Source organism: Balaenoptera ricei, chromosome 1, assembly GCF_028023285.1.
Source record: "Balaenoptera ricei isolate mBalRic1 chromosome 1, mBalRic1.hap2, whole genome shotgun sequence".
NCBI lineage: Eukaryota > Metazoa > Chordata > Mammalia > Artiodactyla > Balaenopteridae > Balaenoptera > Balaenoptera ricei.
Window position 1 is genome coordinate 170,573,243 of NC_082639.1, and position 21,777 is coordinate 170,595,019.

The 21,777-nt window shown below is 39.9% G+C and overlaps 1 protein-coding gene across 3 annotated transcripts in view; it reads left to right on the top strand.

The window, feature by feature from the left end:
- LBR (lamin B receptor) overlaps positions 1-16,633 on the top strand; it is a 28,031-nt gene extending 11,398 nt beyond the window's left edge. For 2 of the 3 annotated variants that reach the window (XM_059905503.1, XM_059905514.1), the window contains exons 7-14: positions 1,639-1,693; positions 4,380-4,571; positions 5,623-5,726; positions 6,655-6,780; positions 9,807-9,975; positions 13,615-13,695; positions 13,793-13,915; positions 14,650-16,633. In XM_059905503.1, the coding sequence (XP_059761486.1) occupies positions 1,639-1,693; positions 4,380-4,571; positions 5,623-5,726; positions 6,655-6,780; positions 9,807-9,975; positions 13,615-13,695; positions 13,793-13,915; positions 14,650-14,810 (1,011 nt within the window). In that variant the 3' untranslated portion in view covers positions 14,811-16,633. The remainder of the gene's footprint in view (positions 1-1,638; positions 1,694-4,379; positions 4,572-5,622; positions 5,727-6,654; positions 6,781-9,806; positions 9,976-13,614; positions 13,696-13,792; positions 13,916-14,649) is intronic. The other variant, XM_059905521.1, reaches the window with a different exon arrangement.
- The last annotated feature ends 5,144 nt before the right edge of the window (positions 16,634-21,777 follow it).

Sequence of the window (21,777 nt, forward strand, 5' to 3'; positions counted from 1 at the left end):
ATAAGCCATTTTGCAAAATAGCCTGACTAATGGTAGAGGTGGCTGGGAAAAAAAAATTCCCTCTCACTATATGTCATTTCAGATGCAGAATTTTAAATTACCGGTTGATAAGCTACTGAACTCAATGGACTTTAGTCCGTTATCTTTTTTTTTTTTTTTTTAATATGATGAGTTTCTAATTTTCATCTCTTTCAGAAATTTGTTGTCTGGACCATTGAATGTTCTTTTCAGACTCACGCAGTGTCTTTAAAACTTGTCCTCATTGCTAAGTGTAGTTTTTTCTTCTTTCATCAGAATACTCTACTTGGATATATTTAAAAGAACATGAGATTCCCTAATCAATAAATAATTCATTTAAAGATCTTGTTCTTAGAGCTTTGCAAGTTTGCCAACTGTCTGTAAACCAAAGGATCAGTTTTATTAGGAGTGGCAAATGCCAGGGATAGGAGGATAGAGCTGCAGACTTTAAATACTTTGGAACCTCACCATAACATTGGCTCTAGAGAGGATTCTTGTGATGTGAACCTTCAGGTATTTTTGTGATAAGGCTCTATAGTAAAAAATCACAAATTGAGGTAAACTCAGGTAAAGCTAGTTCAAACTAGATAATATTTATTGAGAAAAGCAGTTTTGATGGTTAAAATATATATATATGTCTGTATCTATATATATATATATATATAGCTATATATCTATTTTTTTTCCTACAGACTAAAACCCAACACAGTAGTTGTTAGATACCTTTAATAGATAAGGATCATTTGAAATTAGCATGTGGGGTTTTGTTAATCCTGTAATCTCAAACAGATACTACATTTCCCCTGGGTTCCCTTTCATAGCTAATGAAAGGGTAAAGTAGTTTGGCCCAAGACAAATGATACCATATTAGTATTTTACAATTTATAATGAATACCATTTCTGAATAGTTATTTTGGGGAGTAAAATGTAGCTGCCATTGGGCAAGTGGACTTTTTATTTTAACTCATCCTGTTCAAGTAGTGTGTTTCTTGAGTACCTTTTATGTGGGGATGCTGTGGGTGATCCACATGAAGAGATGAAATGGTCCAGTGGACATGCTCTCGGTCTCTTATTGGAGATAAAAGAATCACATGAAATGATTGAATAACTAAGTGAGCGTATGTGTATAAATAGCAGAGCAAGTAAGTATATGAGTCTGTATCATCAAATAGCACATGGGCCTTGGGGATTGGGTAAGTGGGGTTGAACCCGATTAAAAGGATGACACAAACGTGAGATAGTGGAGTTGTATTCTGCTTTGTAAGCAGTGGGGAGTCATTGAAGAGTTTTGAGCTAGAGATCGACTAGATGTACATACAGGTTTTTAAAAACACATCTGGTCTTGTGGTGGGACATGGGATCATTGGGGGAGAGTGGCTATTGCAATAGTCTCAGTACAGGGAGAAGTCATTACTAGATTTGTATTTGAGATAAATTCCTGAAGGTGGAATTACTTTACCAAAGGGCGTGCCATGAAGATGTTTGAGACTTGTTACTAAAGTTTCCTACTAAAAGATGATCCTCCTTCTTGGGCATGTTGAAATTTAGGTGATTTTACAAGACATATATATCATGGTAAAATGTGCTTTTTAAATTAAAAAAATAACCTTTTCTTTTAAGGTTGTAGAAGGAACACCTCTTACTGATGGAAGAAGACTCAAGTACAGATTAAATGGTGATTTTTTTTTTTTTTTTCAAGACTCAAATTGATGACTTGATAGCTCAAACTTCTGGGTGCTTTACTCTTTAAACTGTCAAAACTGATTATGCCAGAGCAGTAAATAGTAAATTTCTCTCAGTAGTCCGAAGAGCATGCAAATAAACTGCTCGCACCTGCAGCCAATATGTCAAAATTATGCCATGTTAAGTAACAAGCCACTCAGTCACTGTTTTCCACTCTCCAGTTTTATTTTCTTAGTAGCATTTGTCACTCATTGAAGCAATTTTGACTATGTATTTTATCATCCCAAGTCATCCCCATGGCCTAAGAAGTTCTGCACTGATGTGGGCTTCCTGGCCACTCCTGCCCTCTGGAGCTCTTGCTCATTTGCTCCAGCCACTGGTCTCCGGGCCGTCTCTAGGCTACATTCTCAGTGCTTTTGCCTGGAAAACTTTCCCCCAAAGTGTCGACTGCTTCATCCCTGATGTGTCTCTGCTCAGAGGAGCCCTCAGATCCCTTTCTTTCCTTTCCCCTGCTTTATTTTCCTCTATGACAGGTCTTTCTGACATCAATGTACTTGTCTCTTCACTGGGGTCTCCTCACTAGAAGGTGGCTTGTGGGCAGGGACTTGGCTGTGTTCATTGTGGTACCCTTGGTGCCAGCAAAGGGACTGGCCTGTAGGAGGCGCTTGTTGGTAGGAGCCCTGAGTGGATGGAGTGGAAGTCTTGATGAGCATCTCAAGAAGTGGGCATTGTCCCTCTTGACGTGGGCACCTCCCGGGGTAGGAGTGTGTGCTGAGTAACAGGAACAGTCCACCTTTGGCACGTGAAGACTTTGATAAAGTACAGTTAACCTGCTTTTAAGAAATACGTGTATAGTGTAGTTATCCTTAAATGATTTTCCATTTTAACTAGATTGGGTAGACTGTTTTCCTTTTCTTGGGAATAATATTGTAAATTTTAATTCTTGGCCTGTTTTAATCCTATCGCTTCTCACCTTTCGAACTGTGGATACTTTTTTCAGTGACTCATCTAGCATCCACCGTATCTGAAATCACTCGACTGGGCTCTAAAAGGGAAGCCAAAGGTATTTTAGATGACTGCCTCTTGTGCCAAGTGGGTAAGGCGTTGAACCTAGCTCAGCGCCTGACCCGTGGTAGATGCTTAGCACTGACTTGCTGCTACTGTCAGATACTTTGTTTACTTTTACCAGATTCCTTGCTGCTTGAACCAGGTTTAGAATCTCCAACACACCCTCTCTCCTGTGCCTTGCGGCCTCAGTGAGGCCAGGTCTGGGGAGGCATGGGGTGTTCCCTTTGGGCCGTCAGGTCTGTCGCTGTTCGTGTTTTGTGGGCTTCTCTCTAGGTACCCACTTACTTCTCTTCTAAGTGCTCTTCTTTTCTGTTTTTGCTTCCCTTTGAGGGGTGGCTCACTCGGAGGCTGAGAACAGTAGTACTGGGCTCGGAGCTGTCGGAGCAAGCAGGCAGTGGCTGAACTAGTTGCTTGATCCTTCCTTTGAAAATTTCCTCATCTGGTTCTAGTATTATGAGATTTTACCATCATCAACTAAGGAGAGTCCTAAGACATTTTGAATAATTTAATCCACGTAGGCTAGAGAGCAAGAAACTGCTTCAATCTACCATTCTTTTTCTTTAATGTTCATAAATTTTATGAGCATTAAATGAATGCTTTACAAAGTTAAAGAAAATGTTTAAAAAGTTAAAAGTTACTCTTTGGAGTAAACCTGACAATGTGGAAAATGTGGATTTAAATAATAAATTAGAGATGACCATTTGACTTTACAAAAGCTTTGGTTTTAGAAGTCTTATAGAAATAACACCTACGTCTTTTCTGTGTTAGACTGTTTTTATCCACATGTGATTTGACTGCTTACTCAGAGAACAGTTTTTGCAGGCGCTCAGCTCCTGGAAGGAAAACTGTTTCTTGGGTGCAAAGAAAAAGCAGCCAGTACACTCAGCTTCTGTCTGTTGAGCCATAGCAGGGCTAGCTCGGAACAGGAGTTCCTCTTGTGGGGCCTCGTGGGCGCTTTTGACTTCGGAATGAACATCTGTGGGCCTGGCAGTCCCTCCCTGACATCCCCACTCAGCTGGGTCCCCTAAGTCTCCTGCCTGGCCCTGGGGAACATTTGGGTTGTGGCCTCTTCTTTGAGGGCAGGGTCTTGAGGTCTTTGTTTGGGAGGTGGAGTACGACCAGGATCCTTTGAAACCCTTATGGGTAAGTTATTTCGGGTAAAAATATTTATAATTTATAACCACCAACATTGCCCTAAAGGCTTTAAAATGTGTGTTTGGCCCAGCTCTGTCAATAATTAGCCATTTGACTTTGGCCTGAGGGGTTTGGATTTTGTGAATTTTGAGGTTCTTTTCAGCTTTTTAATAGTGAATTTCTGTGCACTTCTTTTCAGCTCTCTCTTCATTAAAAGCAGATGACTGTTCACAATGAAAAGTAGTAACTTAAGTATGTTAGAATATTTCAAAAATTGTGTGCGAGATAAGGCATCTGTATTGAAGACTGCTAACCTCAGGGGCACTGCTCGTTCATATATTTGTGTGTGTGTAGCCTGAATAATGAAACTAAGATTTTAAAAAATAATGTTGCATTATTTTATAACGGTGTAAATCTCATGTGAACCCTGGGTTAACATTAATTTTTTGCCCTCCCCCCCCCCTTTTTTTTTTAAGGATTCTACGCTTTTATCCTGACATCTGCACTCGTCGGAGCATCTTTCTTCTGGGATGTAGAGCTTTATTATGTGTACAGTCATTTCCTTCAGTGTGCATTTGCAGCCACTGTTTTTTCTGTGGTCTTGAGTGTTTATCTCTACGCCAGGGCTTTGAAAGCGCCCCGGGATGAACTGTCGCCGGCCAGCTCTGGTGAGCAGTGTCAGAATGTGGGTCCCACAAATGCCTCCCCACACCCTCACCCCACTGGCCCCCCAGCATCTGTTTCATAGAATTCTCTTCTAGCTTCAGTTTATGAGAGATGACGAGAAATAGGAAAAAAAAAAAAAGGTGAAAATATTTAGAGAAAAATAAAAGGAGGAAAATCTGATTTTTTCCCCTCGTGCTTTCCTATTTCTTCTTCCTTTTTTAGTCACTTGATGACAGTAAGACATTTTAACAACTTACAGCATTTTAGTAACATTAATATTATAACAATTTAGGACAAATATTTTTTGTCCAAAATAGTAAACATCCTTTAAAAAAAAAACAAACAACAAATAATAGAGATTACAAATTGGTTGATTTTAGCCTAAAGTACTTAAACATTAAAAAAAATTAAGTGGCTTATTTTTAAAATTGTGAGTCTGCATTTAAAAAAGCTCCAGTTCCCTCAAAATCTAGGAATCTGGCGCCATAGGCCCCATGCCTAGAGCAGCATGGATGTTTCCAGATGGGGCCAGCATCCCCTGCCCCCTGTGTCCTCATGGCCCCTCTTGGCTCTCACCATTATGCCTTTCCTCGCTGGCTGTTTGCCAGGCTCCTGGAGGTGATTGAATTGTGACCCTGGAGAGTGGATAGCAGTGCAATTTTTTTTTTTTTTTTTTTTTTTTAAAGAAATTCACGTTCTTTTATTTATTTATTTATTTATGACTGTGTTGGATCTTCGTTTCTGTGCGAGGGCTTTCTCCAGTTGCGGCAAGCGGGGGCCACTCTTCATCGCGGTGCGCGGGCCTCTCACTGTCGCGGCCTCTCCCGTTGCGGAGCACAGGCTCCAGACGTGCAGGCTCAGTAGTTGTGGCTCACGGGCCCAGCTGCTCCGCGGCATGCGGGATCCTCCCAGACCAGGGCTCGAACCCGTGTCCCCTGCATTGGCAGGCGGATTCTCAACCACTGTGCCACCAGGGAAGCCCCAGCAGTGCAATTTTAAAGCCTCACAATTGGGTTTGGAATACTGTTTGGATAAGGACTTTTCCCTTCATAGGAAATGCTGTCTATGACTTCTTCATTGGCCGTGAGCTAAATCCTCGGATTGGTACTTTTGATCTCAAATACTTCTGTGAATTGCGCCCCGGATTGATTGGATGGGTATGTCTTTTTTTTTTTTTTTTTTTTTTTTTTTTTAATTTCAATTCAGTAGTACAAATTAGTCTTGCTTTTAGAAAGGATTGTAGACAATGTTAAAGTAAGCTGTGGGTGGTATGTTTTTAGGAATAATCACAGCATTGCATAAATCTGTCTACTTAAAATATTTTCTTGCTGTAAATATAGTCCAGAGGGTTAAGATGCCCTGTTACAGGTTATTAAACATTAAAAGAGTTTGTTTTATTTTGATTATATCAGTTTATGTTTATGTAGGAAAATAATAGTGTATGAATTAAGAAAAAATGTATTTTCCTCCCCTTTAAAAAAATGTATTTTGACTTAATTTTAGACTTGTACGAGAGTTGCAAAAATAAAGAGTTCCTTCATACCACTCTCCCCAATGTTAACATCTGGCAGAACCATAATATAGTTATCAAAAACAGCAATTAGAAAGAAAAAAAACCCCACAAATTAACATTGTTACAGTAGTATTAATTAAATCCCTAGACCTTATTTGAGTTTCACCAGTGTTTCATGCTGTTGGCCTTTTCCTGTTCCAGAATCCTCTTCAGGGTCCGACCATGCATTTATTTGTTATTTGGCCTTAGTCTCCTCTAGTCTGTAACAGTTGCTAGTCTTTCCTTGTCCCTCATGACCTTGACACTTTTGAAGATACTGGTCAGTTATTTTGTAAGAGCGTCCTTCAGTTTGGGTTAGTCCAGTGTTTTCTCATGATTGGAGTGAGTTATACGTCTTTGGCAAGAACACCACAGAATAAGTGTCCATCTCAGTGCATCTTATCAAGGGACTCCTGAGGTTGATATGTCTTATCACTGATGGTGGCTTCTCGGTAAGGTGGTGTCTGCAGCTTTCTCAGCTGGGAAGTTACCACCTTTCTCTCTAGAAACTATACCTGCCCCTGTTATTTCAGGTGGTCATTAACCTGGTGATGCTTTTGGCTGAGATGAAGCTACAGGATCGCACTGTTCCATCCTTAGCAATGATTTTGGTCAACAGTTTCCAGCTCTTGTATGTGGTGGATGCTCTCTGGAATGAGGTAATTAATTTTAAGAGCTTTGGAGTCAGACGGCGTTGAGTGTGGGTGAGTGACCTGACGCCTCTGAGCCTCAGCTTCTTACACACAAAGTGAGGAGAATATAGCCTGCCTGCAAGGCTTGTGAGGATTAAGGGAGATGTGGATCCCTGTGACGCATTGAGCTCACACACAGTGAGCACTGACAGAGGGTAGGTGTCGAGAACTGTGGTGATACTTCCGTGTATGTCAGCTGCTCTGTCAGGTGCTAAATATTTAAGATCTGTGGATCTTGGCTTTGTGGGTGTGACCGATTCATATAAATAAAACTTTATTTATATGAGTTATTAACATTAATTTCTTATTGATTCTATCAGATGAAAATGGATGGACAGATTATCATCGAATTACGATAGTGTTTTTTGGATTGTCAAGGGGAAGATAGTTCTTAAATAAAGGGGGAGATGTTTTATTGTTGGTGTTTCAGAATAAAAGAGTAGCTCTAATTAGATGGATATAAAACCAGAAATCATGATACATTGAGGAAACCCGTTTAAATAAAGCTAATTTCCTAACACTTGGCTTTTCTCATACGTTGATACATCATCAGTTTTTTCTGCTGCTTGAAGACTGGCAAATGTTTGCTAATCTCGGTCTCACCTAACTATATTCCTCTTGAAAATAATTTCTTCCTTCGGTCTGTTTTACAACTGTTTTATCATTTACTGTTATCTTTGTCATCATCTCCTCCAAATTCCAAGTTGAGTTTTCTTTCAGTTTTAAAAACAAAATTGGCAGCCCTATGTCATAATGTTCCAAAATAGATTTTCTTGGCAGTCTGTTGACATTTTGAGAGAAGGTCCATCTCCTTTAAGGTGTTTTTTTAAAAACTGTCTTATTTGGTCATATTCAGTCAAAATGACTTTGAAAGCTTGATATTGATTTGTCGATAACCTTCCTTTTCTTTGGGAGGAGATTAGGACCTCTTTGAGGTAAACAGACCTCGAGTGCAAGTAGCCACATTTGGATTCTTGTTGAGCTCCTGCCACTGAACACAGACCTGGGCTCAGCTTTAGAAGCTGCAGAGATTGTGGGAGCATCTGATACAGAGTCCTTTGAAAATTCCAAGTCTACTCAAAATTAAACATGCTTTTGAAATTAAAAAAAAAAAAAACCAATTATTATAAATGCACTTAGTTTTGCCAGTTGTAGGTCTTTCTTTGATTTTGTAATAAAGGGCTCCTAAGAAGATGGTAGGTTACATTTTACAGGTCAGATGATATTTCCTCTGTTGCTTCATCACCTCAGAGATTTTTTTTTTTAACTTCCTGTCTGGAAGCTTTTCAGTGATGAGTAATTCTTCCTTCTAGTTCTCTGTCGTGTCATGGTAGTCACTTTTGAAGTGACTTAGAAATTCATATTTTCTAGAGATTTAAACAAACATTGATTTCTGTTAATTAACAGAAAATGTTTGTATTTTAAGGCAAAACTGTTAAGACAGTTTTTCACCAGGGGTGGTGGATTAAAGTTGGGAAGTTATTTTTTTAAATATGTTATCAGTAGCTCAGCCAGATTATAGTAGGCTTCTTGAAGAAAGGACTTGATTTTACGATTTTCTTTAGTATCTGGCACACTTTTGGGCAATTAGTAGATGCTTAATAATTTTCTTATTACATTGGGTGATAGAAATTCTTCTACGTGTTGATGTGCCACACCTTAGAAAATGGAGAATACAAACTTAAATATAAATGACCCTTCCTGTGAGCCTCCGCTGGCTGTCCAGCAAATCCCCTGAGGCCCCAGGAACTGGGTAGGGCTGAGGGTTCTGCCCCTGCTGGCACCAGCTGTTTATACCTTGTCCCTCACTCGCTGCCCACTCCCGTGTGCCCTGTGGTTATCACTGGTCTGCTCTTGTACCTGCTCCCGTGTGCGTAAGAATAGGCGCGCTTGACTAGAGGGTGAACCAAAGGGCCTGGAGTTGTTACATCCATTTTTCTGTTCCATGGTCCTTTTGCTTGCTTTCTGGAAAAAAATGCATTTTGGAGATTATCACTCTTTTTCTTTAACCTAGAATATTGATTTTTTTTAAATTTTAGTTTTATTGGAGTATAGTTGATTTACAATGTTGTGTTAGTTTCAGGTGTGCCGCAAAGTGATTCAGTTATACATATATTCATTCTTTTTTAGGATCTTTTCTCATATAGGTGATGTTCCCTGTGCTATACAGTAGGTCCTTGTTGGTTTGATTCTTCAGCAGAGCTTACTTATACTTGCTAATTTTCCTAGTCAGCGGTGAGTACTAGTGTCAGAGGCAGATTAGAGATGCCCTTGCGCAGGGCCGTCTCCACTTCCAGAGCCGGGCCTGCAGGTTTCTGGTCTGGGGGATCTGGCTGCTGGCTTGCGCTGACCAAATCCCCAAGAGAGTGCGTTCAGGTCCTGATTTACCCTGAGCAGCGAGGCAAGCATTTTCCCATGTTGCATTTTCCCATGTTGCCGGGTAGTGTGGAAAAGCTACACGAAAAGCCAGATTGCTATCAGAAGTTAGGTTGGTGCATGTGTGCTGGGTGCTGGGGTGGCAGGTGGAAACCCGTGGTCCCCGCCTTCCATCTTCCAGTCTAGTGGCGAGAGTCGCTTATTTACAGGACAGTTACACGGTTGCTCCAGGCTTCAGCGGGTGGTGGGTGGTGGCATCTGAGAAGTGCCTTGTCTAGGGGGAGGCTTGAGGAAAGCAGCACGGGTGAGGCTTCAGCTGAAGTGGGAGCGGGGAGTTCCAGGCAGAGGCGTGGAGGCACAAGGGGCGTTGGGAGCTCTGTTGTTTCAGGATCGTGGAGGGAGAGGGTAGAGCGACAGGAGAAGAACAGAATGATACACGTGCCAAGGGAACCAGATCCCCACTCCCACTTTAAAACGGTTTTGGTTAGTGTACTGTACTTTCCCTTAGCCCTTTGTAAATTTGACTGTGAACTAGAACTTTATCTGAATACTTTAAACATAGCAGTTTTTGTCCCCCAAACTTTAAAAAAAATTTCCCCCCCTCCATACCCTTATAGGAAGCACTGTTGACAACCATGGACATTATCCACGATGGATTTGGATTCATGCTGGCTTTTGGAGATTTAGTGTGGGTTCCATTTATCTACAGCTTCCAAGCCTTTTATTTAGTCAGTCATCCAAATGAACTGTCTTGGCCAATGGCTTCTCTAATCATTGCTCTGAAACGTGAGTATTAACTTCAGTCTCTGTGTATTAAATATTGTGTGCTGACTCTGCTGTGCTGTGATATCTACATATTTATAGCGTGCCCTTTTACTTTTTTATTTTCTTCAAGTCTGAATGGCTCTTTTTATTGTAATAAATGGATAAATAACCACTTAGTTCCAACAACCCAATTAAGTACTAAGTAACCAAGTTCATGTTTATAAAAGGGACAAGTATGGCCGAGTTATGTAAAAGAAAATGCTGTTATACACTGGGAGCAGCTATCTAGCAATAGGACACAACTACAGATCTTATCAGAATGAGGTGACTGAGAAAAGCAAGGCTTGATGGGAGGGAAGAACAGAAGACACAGACATAATAAGATATCATCTTAGGTAGCAGAAGGCATCTGAGAATATGGTGTTTGATCTGAGAATGGGGCTCAATGCTAGCTTTGACACTAGCTGCGTATTCTTGTACAGGTTACTTGTTTTCTCTGATCATTGAGCTCTTTTAGGAAAATCAGGATTGAATTTTAGTCTTTCCTGGACCTTTTTTTTTTTTTTTAACATCTTTATTGGAGTATAATTGCTTTACAATGTTGTGTTAGTTTCTGCTGTATAACAAAGTGAATCAGCTATACGTATACATATATCCCCATATCCCCTCCCTCTTGCGTTTCCCTCCCACCATCCCTATCCCACCCCTCTAGGTGGACACAAAGCACCGAGCTGATCTCCCTGTGCTATGTGGCTGCTTCCCACTAGCTGTCTGTTTTACATTTGGTAGTGTATACATGTCCATGCCACTCTCTCACTTTGTCCCAGCTTACCCTTCCCCTTCCCCGTGTCCTCAAGTCCATTCTCTAGTAGGTCTGCGTCTTTATTCCTGTCCTGCCCCTAGGTTCATCAGAACCATCTTTTTTTTTAGATTATACATATGTGTTAGCATACAGTATTTGTTTTTCTCTTTCTGACTTCACTCTGTATGACAGACTCTAGGTCCATCTACCTCACTACAAATAGTTCATTTTCGTTTCTTTTTATGGCTGAGTAATATTCCATTTTGTATATGTGCCACATCTTCTTTTTTTTTTTTTTTTAAACATCTTTATTGGAGTATAATTGCCTTACAATGGTGTGTTAGCTTCTGCTTTATAACAAAGTGAATCAGTTATACATATACAATATGTTCCCATATCTCTTCCCTCTTGCATCTCCCTCCCTCCCACCCTCCCCATCCCACCCCTCTAGGTGGTCACAAAGCACCGAGCTGATCTCCCTGTGCTATGCGGCTGCTTCCCACTAGCTATCTATTTTTTTTTTTTTTTTATTTCAGCTTACTTTTTTTTTTTTTAAACTTGGGTTTATTTATTTTATTTATTTATTTATTTATGGCTGTGTTGGGTCTTCGTTTCTGCGCGAGGGCTTTCTCTAGTTGTGGCAAGCGGGGGCCACTCCTCATCGCGGTGCGCGGGCCTCTCATTATCGCAGCCTCCCTTGTTGCGGAGCACAGGCTCCAGACACGCAGGCTCAGTAATTGTGGCTCACGGGCCCAGCCGCTCCGCGGCATGTGGGATCCTCCCAGACCAGGGCTCGAACCCGTGTCCCCTGCATTGGCAGGCAGACTCTCAACCACTGCGCCACCAGGGAAGCCCCTAGCTATCTATTTTACATTTGGTAGTGTATATATGTCCATGACACTCTCTTACCCTGTCACATCTCACCCCACCCCCTCCCCATATCCTCAAGTCCATTCTCTAGTAGGTCTGTGTCTTTATTCCCGTCTTGCCACTAGGTTCTTCATGGCCTTTTTTTTTTTTTTCCTTAGATTCCGTATATATGTGTTAGCATACTGTATTTGTTTTTCTCTGTCTGACTTACTTCACTCTGTATGACAGACTCTAACTCCATCCACCTCATTACAAATACCTCCATTTCATTTCTTTTTATGGCTGAGTAATATTCCATTGTATATATGTGCCACATCTTCTTTATCCATTCATCTGTCGATGGACATTTAGGTTGCTTCCATGTCCTGGCTATTGTAAATAGAGCTGCAATGAACATTTTGGTACATGACTCTTTTTGAACTATGGTTTTCTCAGGGTATATGCCCAGTAGTGGGATTGCTGGGTCGTATGGTAGTTCTATTTGTAGTTTTTTAAGTTACCTCCATACTGTTCTCCATAGTGGCTATATCAAGTTACATTCCCACCAACAGTGCAAGAGGGTTCCCTTTTCTCCACACCCTCTCCAGCATTTATTGTTTGTAGATTTTTTGATGATGGCCATTCTGACTGGTGTGAGGTGATACCTCATTGTAGTTTTGATTTGCATTTCTCTAATGATTAGTGATTAGTATGCCCTTTTAAATGGCCATGATTGGCTCAAGTTTGAAGTAATCTGTGATGGATGAGTTGAGTAATAAAAAGATTCTTGGCATCTTACAAAGAGAATGGATGTTTCTTTCTTGGGTTCTTCAGTAGTTCTTTAAACATAAAATTTTATTGTCTTAGTAATGATTCATTTTTTCTGTTGAGTGCCTGCTTTTTCTGGTAACACCTTAAAAAGTAGGAAGATTGGTCTTGCCTTCCTAGAGCTTGCATTCTAACAGGAGAAATAAGACGCTCAGACACTGCATTGAGGGGTAGGAAGAGTCTAGAGGAGGGACTTACAGACCAAATATGATGGGAGTTTAAGGTAGAGAGTGTGTCTCTCTCTGGGGGAACATCAGTGTAAACTTATTGGAGGATATGGTGTTTGATCTGAATTGTAGTGGGTAAAAGTGGGATGGGAAGATACATACATCGGACAGAGGGAACCACTCGGCCAGGGTGGATGGTGGAGAGGAGTGAGGAGTACACTTTGCCCGGCTGGTCGTGGGTTAGCTTCGGGATGGCTTTCCTTTCGTTATACTGTTGGTTAAACACCTCCGCCAGAGGGAGGGCAGGGAAAAAATTAGCACTGGACTTCAGATATTGCTAGTTTTGCTACACTAATCAGTATTTATGGTAGAAGAAGAAATTCAAGCTATTGGTTGAAATTAAGATTTAGTTTCTTCATTGGTTTGGTTAAACGTGCCTGTGTGTTATTCAAGACAGGATATGTATATTTTACAGTTAAGCTAAAAATAGGGAGTAGAGTTATTTCTTACTACTTTATTGAGGACTGATAATAAATAGTGATATGTCAGGGCCTCTTAATTTTGACATTTTGGAATTTGAAATAAAGCTACCAACTTGGAGGCTTACAGTGGGATTCGGCATATGTGCAAGTTGTTCTGGTGCAGATTCTGAGCTATAGTTTTATTAATAAAGCATTCATGTTGTGGCCAGTAGGTATCATAACTAACAGATGAACTCCAGTATTGACTTTATTGTAATGTGGGCTGCCTTAGATTTTGTTCATGGATGTAACTATATTTGTTAGTTTTGCCTTCAAGGTAGATGATGAAAGCTGTACGATAGTGAGATATCAGGATCATATCTTCTTTTGACTTTCTAAGATTGAGAGGTTTTGAATTGTTAAGAAATCAAACTATTCTGTACTTTGGAAATTTCCTTGGAGCACAGGAATAATTTCTAAATGAAATTACAGATGCTTTTAAATAAAGATTATATCTAAATTGTTAACAAATGAAATTTTTAAAAAATTACAGTGTGTGGATTTGTAATCTTCCGATGTGCAAATTCTCAGAAAAATGCATTCCGGAAAAATCCCACTGATCCAAAGCTTGCACGTAAGTATTGGTTTATATTTATAGTATTTATACCACATAAAGATTTTAGGTCTGTTTGTCTAGAGATCATTAAAAATGTATTTTTATTTTTGTATAGATTTAAAAACCATTCATACTGCAACAGGAAAAAATCTTCTCGTTTCTGGATGGTGGGGTTTTGTTCGCCATCCCAATTACTTGGGTGACCTCATCATGGCCCTGGCGTGGTCCCTCCCATGTGGTAAGCATTTAAGAAGAGAACTGATTTGACTCTTTCTCCGGCCACCACAGGATGTGTGTGTGCTCGCTGGGTCTGGGTGTCGCCTGTTGGAGGTTTGGGTTGCCCGTTCCCCATCTGGGTGCTGCACTTTTGCGTATCCAGCACCTCATTCATCCAGCGTCTGAGGGGAATTAGGAATTCACGGAGCCTGAAGTTTTACTCTAAACTTCTGCAAGCAAAATTTTAAGTTTTAAACTGTGCCTGGTAGCTTTTTTTCTAAGAAGAATATGTAGAAATTAACTTTTTATTCGTGACTCAGTGTGCGTAGGTTGTGAAAAACTTCGGTTCTTAAGAAGGAGGAGAGGCGCACTCTGTTCTGTCTGTTGGTGTCAGCACGTACCCCGCAGTGCTGTCTGCCCTGCCCACCCTGCCCCGCACTGGTGGCCTGCCGTCCTCTTCCTGGGCACCGGCGGGGAGGAAACGGGGGGGTTTGCGTTAAATACAGAGGTTCTGATTATGAAGGATTGTTAGGCTGGATTAATCACTGTTCTCTGAATAGCTCTTAATTCAAATACTACCTCCTGCCGCACCCTAGTGGGATTTTATGAACCGGTTTAGTTGTTTCCCCCATTGGAGAAAATGAAGTAACGGGATGGTCCATTTTTAGACGATTTGGGGACCAGCAGGAAACAATACTGTGTAGTTGTGTAGTGATAATAAAAATACCTAGTACTATTTACTGTTGCTGTCCCCAGGTTTCAATCACATTCTGCCTTATTTCTACGTGATTTATTTCACCATTTTGCTGGTGCACCGTGAGGCTCGCGATGAACACCACTGTAGGAAGAAGTACGGCCTGGCGTGGGAGAAGTACTGCCAGCGCGTCCCGTACCGCATATTCCCATACATCTACTGATTCTGGCCTAGGCGCTGTCTAAATGCTCCTGCAGTTTTGGCTTCCATTTGCAAAAAAAGAAAAAAAACCCAAAATGAACCTTTCGTTGCACCGACAGGATCTTGATGTTTCTCTTTCTTTTTGAGGCAGGACTATAGAGCCAAGTAGTAAGTCTTTTAATGTAACCATGTTTATTTTTATTAAATCATAACAATTAACATAAGGAAAATATAAATAAAGACGTTAGAATTTGCATTCTAATATGAAATTTTCAATCCTTAAAAATCTGAAAACAGAAAATAGTCTTACAAATGCACTGAATACTGTTGATGTTTAGGGTTTTTGATTACCTTTCAAAGTTTGATTCTTTTGTCCAGTTGCTTTTTCTTAAATGAAAACACTGTTACATTTTAAAGTACGTTTATGTTTTATTGCGTTAAGAGAATAGAATTTTCATTTGTTTCCCTTTAAATCATTTACTAGCTATGTGATTTGAAAGTAAAAACTGGTCCTCTCTGTTCAATGCTGTACGAGAAGGGGGATGATTGATAGTGGACACTGTTTAATGAAGACCATTAGTAGTGGTTTGCTTAACCTCAACTTGTAAAACTGCATTTGAAACTGTAAATACATAGCTTTTATGTAATATATGGCGACTTCAGATTTTTCTGTATAGTATTTTGAATGTGAAATAATTTTCGGGACTAAGTATCTTTTTAACAAACATTTGCAGTATTTTAAATTAAATTTTGTAAAGTACTACATGCGAATTAAACATTTTGAAAGAAGTGGAATTCATTTAATATTGTATGAAAGATGCTATTAAGAGTAGGAAGGGTATTTTTCCTAATCCAAAGTTTGTGAATTTGGCTTTGCTACCTCAATCGCAGGTGTTTGTTTGCCTTTATAAACTGTTGCAAATAGAAAAATAGAATAAATATATATTTTTGGAATAACATCACTATTTAAACATTTTTACACAGAGTGGTGTTTGAAAATTTGCCATTTCTGAAAGGCTAATATTTTTATATGTTTTTGACTTTTTAAATTAAACTGTGTTTTTGCTACTGTTAGTTCAGGCAGTTTATACTGTATTTTGCATAGCCTTTGTATTTACAAAACTCTACTCCCTGTAAAGGAGTGTTGTATTCATCTTTAGAAATCTATTTATCTAAAAACAATTTAAGGGAATTTAAAATCATTTCTTTTAGTTTAATAGCTGTGCATAAGGTAGCTTTAGCCATTAGATTCTACTTAAGTTGATGTAGTCTCATATTAATTGTCCTATAATGGAACAGTAGCAAATTCACTAAGGTTTCGTATTCAGAGTTAAATTGTTCTCCAGAATCTTAAACATAGGGGAATCTAATATAGTGTATATGTTTGGGTTTTTAATTATACATTTTATATATGAGCCATTTAGATATGCAGTGTTTGTTCTACGCTGCAGTTCGAAGTGTATATAACTGAACTTATGTTAATGTGATCATGAAGAACATTCCGCATCCTCTGGTCTTTAAACAAACATCGTTTTGGTGAAATTTTCAGTGTTTTATTAGTACTGATGTATGCAAGCAGTTTTTTTATGCTTGTCTCCTGGCATCAAAAAATGGCGTCCCAGCCTATTCTATACTAGATTCACCAATGAAGCTTTAGGGGAGGAAGAAGGACCTTTAATTCTTTCCTTGGTAATGAGAAAAGAGCTGTTTCCAACGCAGTGCTGCAGTTTCTGGATATCAGCTGCAATTTGTTTTTAATTTTGTTTTTGACATGTTTATTTGACAAGTTTTATAATGAAGTTTTAAGTTGGAAATAAAGTTGAAAATAAGATGTTGCTTTGATCACTTTGGAGTCTCTCTGTTTTGTTTTGTTTTTTTTTTGGCCTGTATCTCTGGGATCATTGGGACCAAAACAGGAGCCCTTAGATTACCACTCCCCACCCAACCCCTGTTTTTTTTCTAGGTTCCTTTGGGTCCCTCCTGGACCACAAGGAATCCAAAAGGCAAACTGGGACCCCTGGCAAACTGCTGTTTGCATCGAGGCTCTCAGAAGTTGGAGCTTGAAAGGGGTTAGTGGAGGGTCCCAACTCCCAGACATTGGTCATGGATTTAGTATTTGCTCTTTGAGAAAATAGAGGAATGATCAAAAGTATCATAGACTCAGTAATACTTTCAAATGAATTTGTATTACAAAAGCACCTAAAAGTGCATGTGAAAGATAGATATAGTACATGTGTGTGAGAGGCATTTGTGTGTCAGTGAAATGAGATCAGACACTTTCATGTCTTCATCTCTCTTCCCAGTGTGACATGGCTTTGCAGAACGTGGGTGTTTCGAATATGCACCAACACCAAGTAGGCTAAAAATATCACATCATGTGATTCCAAGTGACCTGCCTGACCAGAGAAGTAACAGCCCTCCTAACAAACACTCCAATGTGTGTGGGGTCTGTGTCCTAAGATCAAAGAGAGGTGTTGTCAGTGGGTCCCAGACAGGACCTTTCCTTTAATAGAAGCTGCTGCATCTGGAGGAAGGTCAGGGAGGAGGTCAAAGAAGAGGAGGTGCGCTTCTCTGCCATTGCCGTGTGGGACCACCCCGTCCCAGGCCTGTTTTCCCAGGTTCTAGGGTGAGTACTTCATTCTTTTCCTACTCTGAGAGCATAAACAATTTGTAGTCTTTGGTCTATATATGATGATCTGGGATTGACAAGTATTTCAAATACAGTAAAACTCCAAATTTCTGGAATTATAATCCCTTAGGCCAGTGTTTTAAAAGAGAGCAAAAACAGTTACAGAACGAGTCAATCTTCTAGCAAGATGGAAGAGTAGCAAGACCCTGCGCTCACCTCCTCCCATGGCCACACCATATTTATAGAGCAAATGTTGATGAGAACGACCTGAGGACTAGCAGAAAAGATTTTCCACAACTCAAGATACAAAGAAGGAACCAAAATGAGACAGGTTGGAGGGACAGAGATGCAGTATATAGGTAAGACCCACACCCCAGGTAGGCAGCCCACAAATGGGGGGATAATCACAACTGCAGAGGTTCTCCCCAAGGAGCGAGTGGTCTGAGCCCCACATCAGGCTCCCCAGCCTGGGGGTCCTGCACCAGGAAGACAAGCCTCCAGAACTTCTGGCTTTGAAGGCCGGTGGGGCTGATGTATGGGAGAGCCAAAGGGCTGTAGGAAACATAGACTCCTCTCTTAAAGGGCTCATGTAAAATCTCACATGCTCTGAGATCCAGCCCAGAGGCAGTAATTTGAAAGGAGCCTGGGTAAGACCCACTTGCTGATCTTGAGGAACCTCCCTGAAGGGAGGAAGCAAGTGGGACTCCCCCTGGGGACATAGGTGCTGGTGGCAGCTATTTTGGAGAGCTCTCACTACCATGAGGGCTCTGGTGCTGGCAAGTGGCATTCTGGAGCCCTAGTAATAGCTTATTAGTGGCGGTGGCTTACCTGCCCACCAGCAGACTGCCCCAGGACCCAGACCCGTAGGCTTGGGGCCAGTTCTGCCTACCAGTGCCCAAAGCAGTCAGCCCCACCACAGTAGAAGGGCCCAAGTGGCCACCTAGGGTGTATCCCTAGAGAATACAGCTCTGGTGACAAGAGGGGAGCATGCTGCTGCGCCCCACAGGACGTCTCCTACATAAGGCCACTTCTCTAAGAACAAGAAATGTAACCAATCTACCAAATGCGTAGAAATTAACACGGAGAATTAAGCAAAATGAGAAGACAGAGGAATGTGTTCCAAATGAAATAACAAGACAAAACCCCAGAAAAAGAGCTAAATGACATGGAGAGACGCAATCTACCTAATAAAGAGTTCAAGCTAATGATCATAAAGAGGCTCAACAAACTTGGGACAGGAACTGATGGACGCAGTAGAAATTTAACAAAGAGTTAGAAAATATAAAGGAGGGCCAAACAGAGCTGAAGAATACAATAACAAATAAAAAATACCCTAGAAGGAATCAATAGTAGATTAGATGATGCAGAGGAATGGATCAGTGAACTGGAAACAGAGTCGTGGGATATCCCCCAAGCTGAATAGAAAAAAGAAAACAATTTTAACAAATGAGGATAGTTTAAGAGACCTCTTACATCAAGTACAACATCAAGTGTACTAACATACATATTATAGGGGACACAGAAGGAGAAAAGAGAGAGAAAGGGGCACAGAACTTATTTGACGAGATAGAGATAATAGCTGAAAATTTTCCTAACCTGGGAAAGGGAGCAGACATCCAGGTCTAGGAATTTACAGAGAGTCCCAAACAAGATCCACCCAAAGAGATCCACACCAAGACCTATTGCAATTTTAATTGCCATATTAATGGCAAAAATTAAAGAGAGAAAGTTAAAAGTAGCAAGGAGAAAGCAACTGGTTATGTATAAGGGAACTCCCATTAGACCATCAGCTAAATTTTCAGCAGAAAAAACTGCAGTCCAGAAGGGAGTGGCACAATGTATTTAAAGTGATGATAGGAAAAAATCTACAACCAGGAACACTGACTGGTGACGCTCTCATTCAGATTTGAAGGAGAGATCAAGAGTTTTACAGACAAGCAAAAGCTAGAAGAGTCCATCACCACTAAACTGGCTTTACAAGATAAATGTTAAAGGGACTTCCTTAAGTAGAAAGGAAAAGACCACAACTAGAAATATGAAAATTATGAATGAAAAAAATCTCATTGGTAAAGGCAAACATACAGTAAAGATATTAGCAGAAGAACCACTTATAAAGCAGGTAGGAAGGTTAAAAGACAAAAGTAGTAAAATCATCTATATCCACAACACAGCCAAATATAAATTTAAAAATAAATAAATAGCTATTTATTACAAAAAAAACATAACAAAAATGGAAACAAAAAAACCCCAAAGTTAGTAGAAGGAAAGAAATAAAAATCAGAGCCGAAATAAATAGAGACTAAAAAAATAGAAAAGATCAATGAAACTAAGAGCTGACTCTGAAAAGTACCACAAAATCAATAAACCTTTAGCCACACTCATCAAGAAAAAATGAGAGAGGGCCCAAATAAATAAAATCAGAAATGATAGAGAAGTTACAAATGACACCACAGAAATACAAAGGATCATAAGAGATTACTATGAACAACTATATGCCAATAAAATGGATAACCTAGAAGAAATGTATAAATTCCTAGAAATGTACAGTCTCCCAAGATGGAATCAGGAAGAAATAGAAAATATTAACAGACTGATTACCAGTAATGAAATTGAATCAGCAATCAAAACACTCCCAACAAACAAAAGTCCAGGACCAGATGGCTTCACAGGATGTTAAAGAAGAGTTAACACCCATCTTTCTCAAACTCTTCCAGAAAATTGAAGAGGAAATAATGCTTTGGATCTCATTCTACCAGGCCAGCATTACCCTGAAACCAAAACCAGACAAAGATATCACAAAAAAAGAAAATTACAGGCCAATATCACTGATGAACATAGATGCAGTAATCCTCAACAAAATATCAGCAAACTAAATTCAGCAATACATTAAAAGGATCATATACCATGATCAAGTGGGATTTATCCAAGGGATGCAAGGATGGTTCAATATCAATCAATATATATATAGTGGACTATTAGTCCACTATATATATATAGCGGGAGAAGCGATGAGCATAGGTGTCCTAAGCTCAACACTCCAGGCCCCTGGGCCAGCTCTTTTGCAGGTGAGCTGCAGTGTGGAACAGCCAGTGCTGTACTCACTGACATTATCTGAGCTCAACTCTGTGGAACACAACTGTATCTGAAGGTGCAAACTGAACTCATAGAAAACACCTTGAAATTGTCTTATTCTATAAAAGACTCTTACTGGAGATTGCTTTGTATAATGACTTTCACTTCTCTTTAACTCTTATGTAAATCCAAAGTTTCTTATACTGCATTTGCTCTAGTCTTGTCCTTTCATATAAATCTTGGAAGAAGTTAATATAATGCATTTGACAAAGTGACTTCCATTTATACTTGACTTGTATCACTTGGCCATGGCATATGGGGGGGGGTCTTTCCTCTCGAAAAACTCAAATCATAGGTAATTTGTAAATAGCTCAGATTTAACTCTCCAAAGAGCCACTCAGAATAAATGGAAGTAATCTTACTTTACTTAAATCGAAGCTGGCTTTTGGTATAAAGCAGAAATAACTGAGAACATTATTGTGAGGTTAGAGACAAATGGCAAAGTTGGGAGGTCAGCACATACTCCCTTCTCACCCTCTGTGAGGCATAAGGAAAGGCACCAGCAAACACCTGCTTCTCTGCAGCATTTGCATGTCCAATGGGCTGTGCAGAAGAGGTTAGGACATGGGCTATCGAGTCAGCTAGACTTGGGTTCAAGCCTTATGATCTGAGCTCTAGTGATCTTGAGAAGGCCCTTCACCCTCTTTGAACCTTAGTTTCCTGATCTATAAAATGAGGATACTTTTTGAGGATTAAATAATACAGATAAAGAGCTTAGCACAGTATCTGGCACATAGGAGATGATACTCAGTAAACGCTGGCTAATAAGCATCAATGCCATGAATCACAGATAGATTGTGATCTTCTGGAGGGCAGGAGCCTTATTTTGTTCATCTCTATATTTGCACCACCTAGCACAGCACTGGACACACACACACACGCACACACAGGTATATGACATGATACATGTATATATTGCAAAATGATCACCACAATAAGTCTAGGTAACATTCATCACCATATATATTTATAATTTTTTCTTGTGATGAGAACTTTTAATATTTACTCTCTTAGCAATTTTCAAATATGCAATACAGTATCATGAACTATCATCTCCATGCTGTACATTACACATTGCAGGGCTTAATTTATTTTATGACTGGAAGTTTGTACTTTTTTGACCACTTTTACCCATTTCACTCACCTCCCTACCCCAGCCTCTGGCAACCACCAATCTGTTCTCTGTATCTATGAATTTGGTTTTTTTTTTTTTTGGATTCCACATATA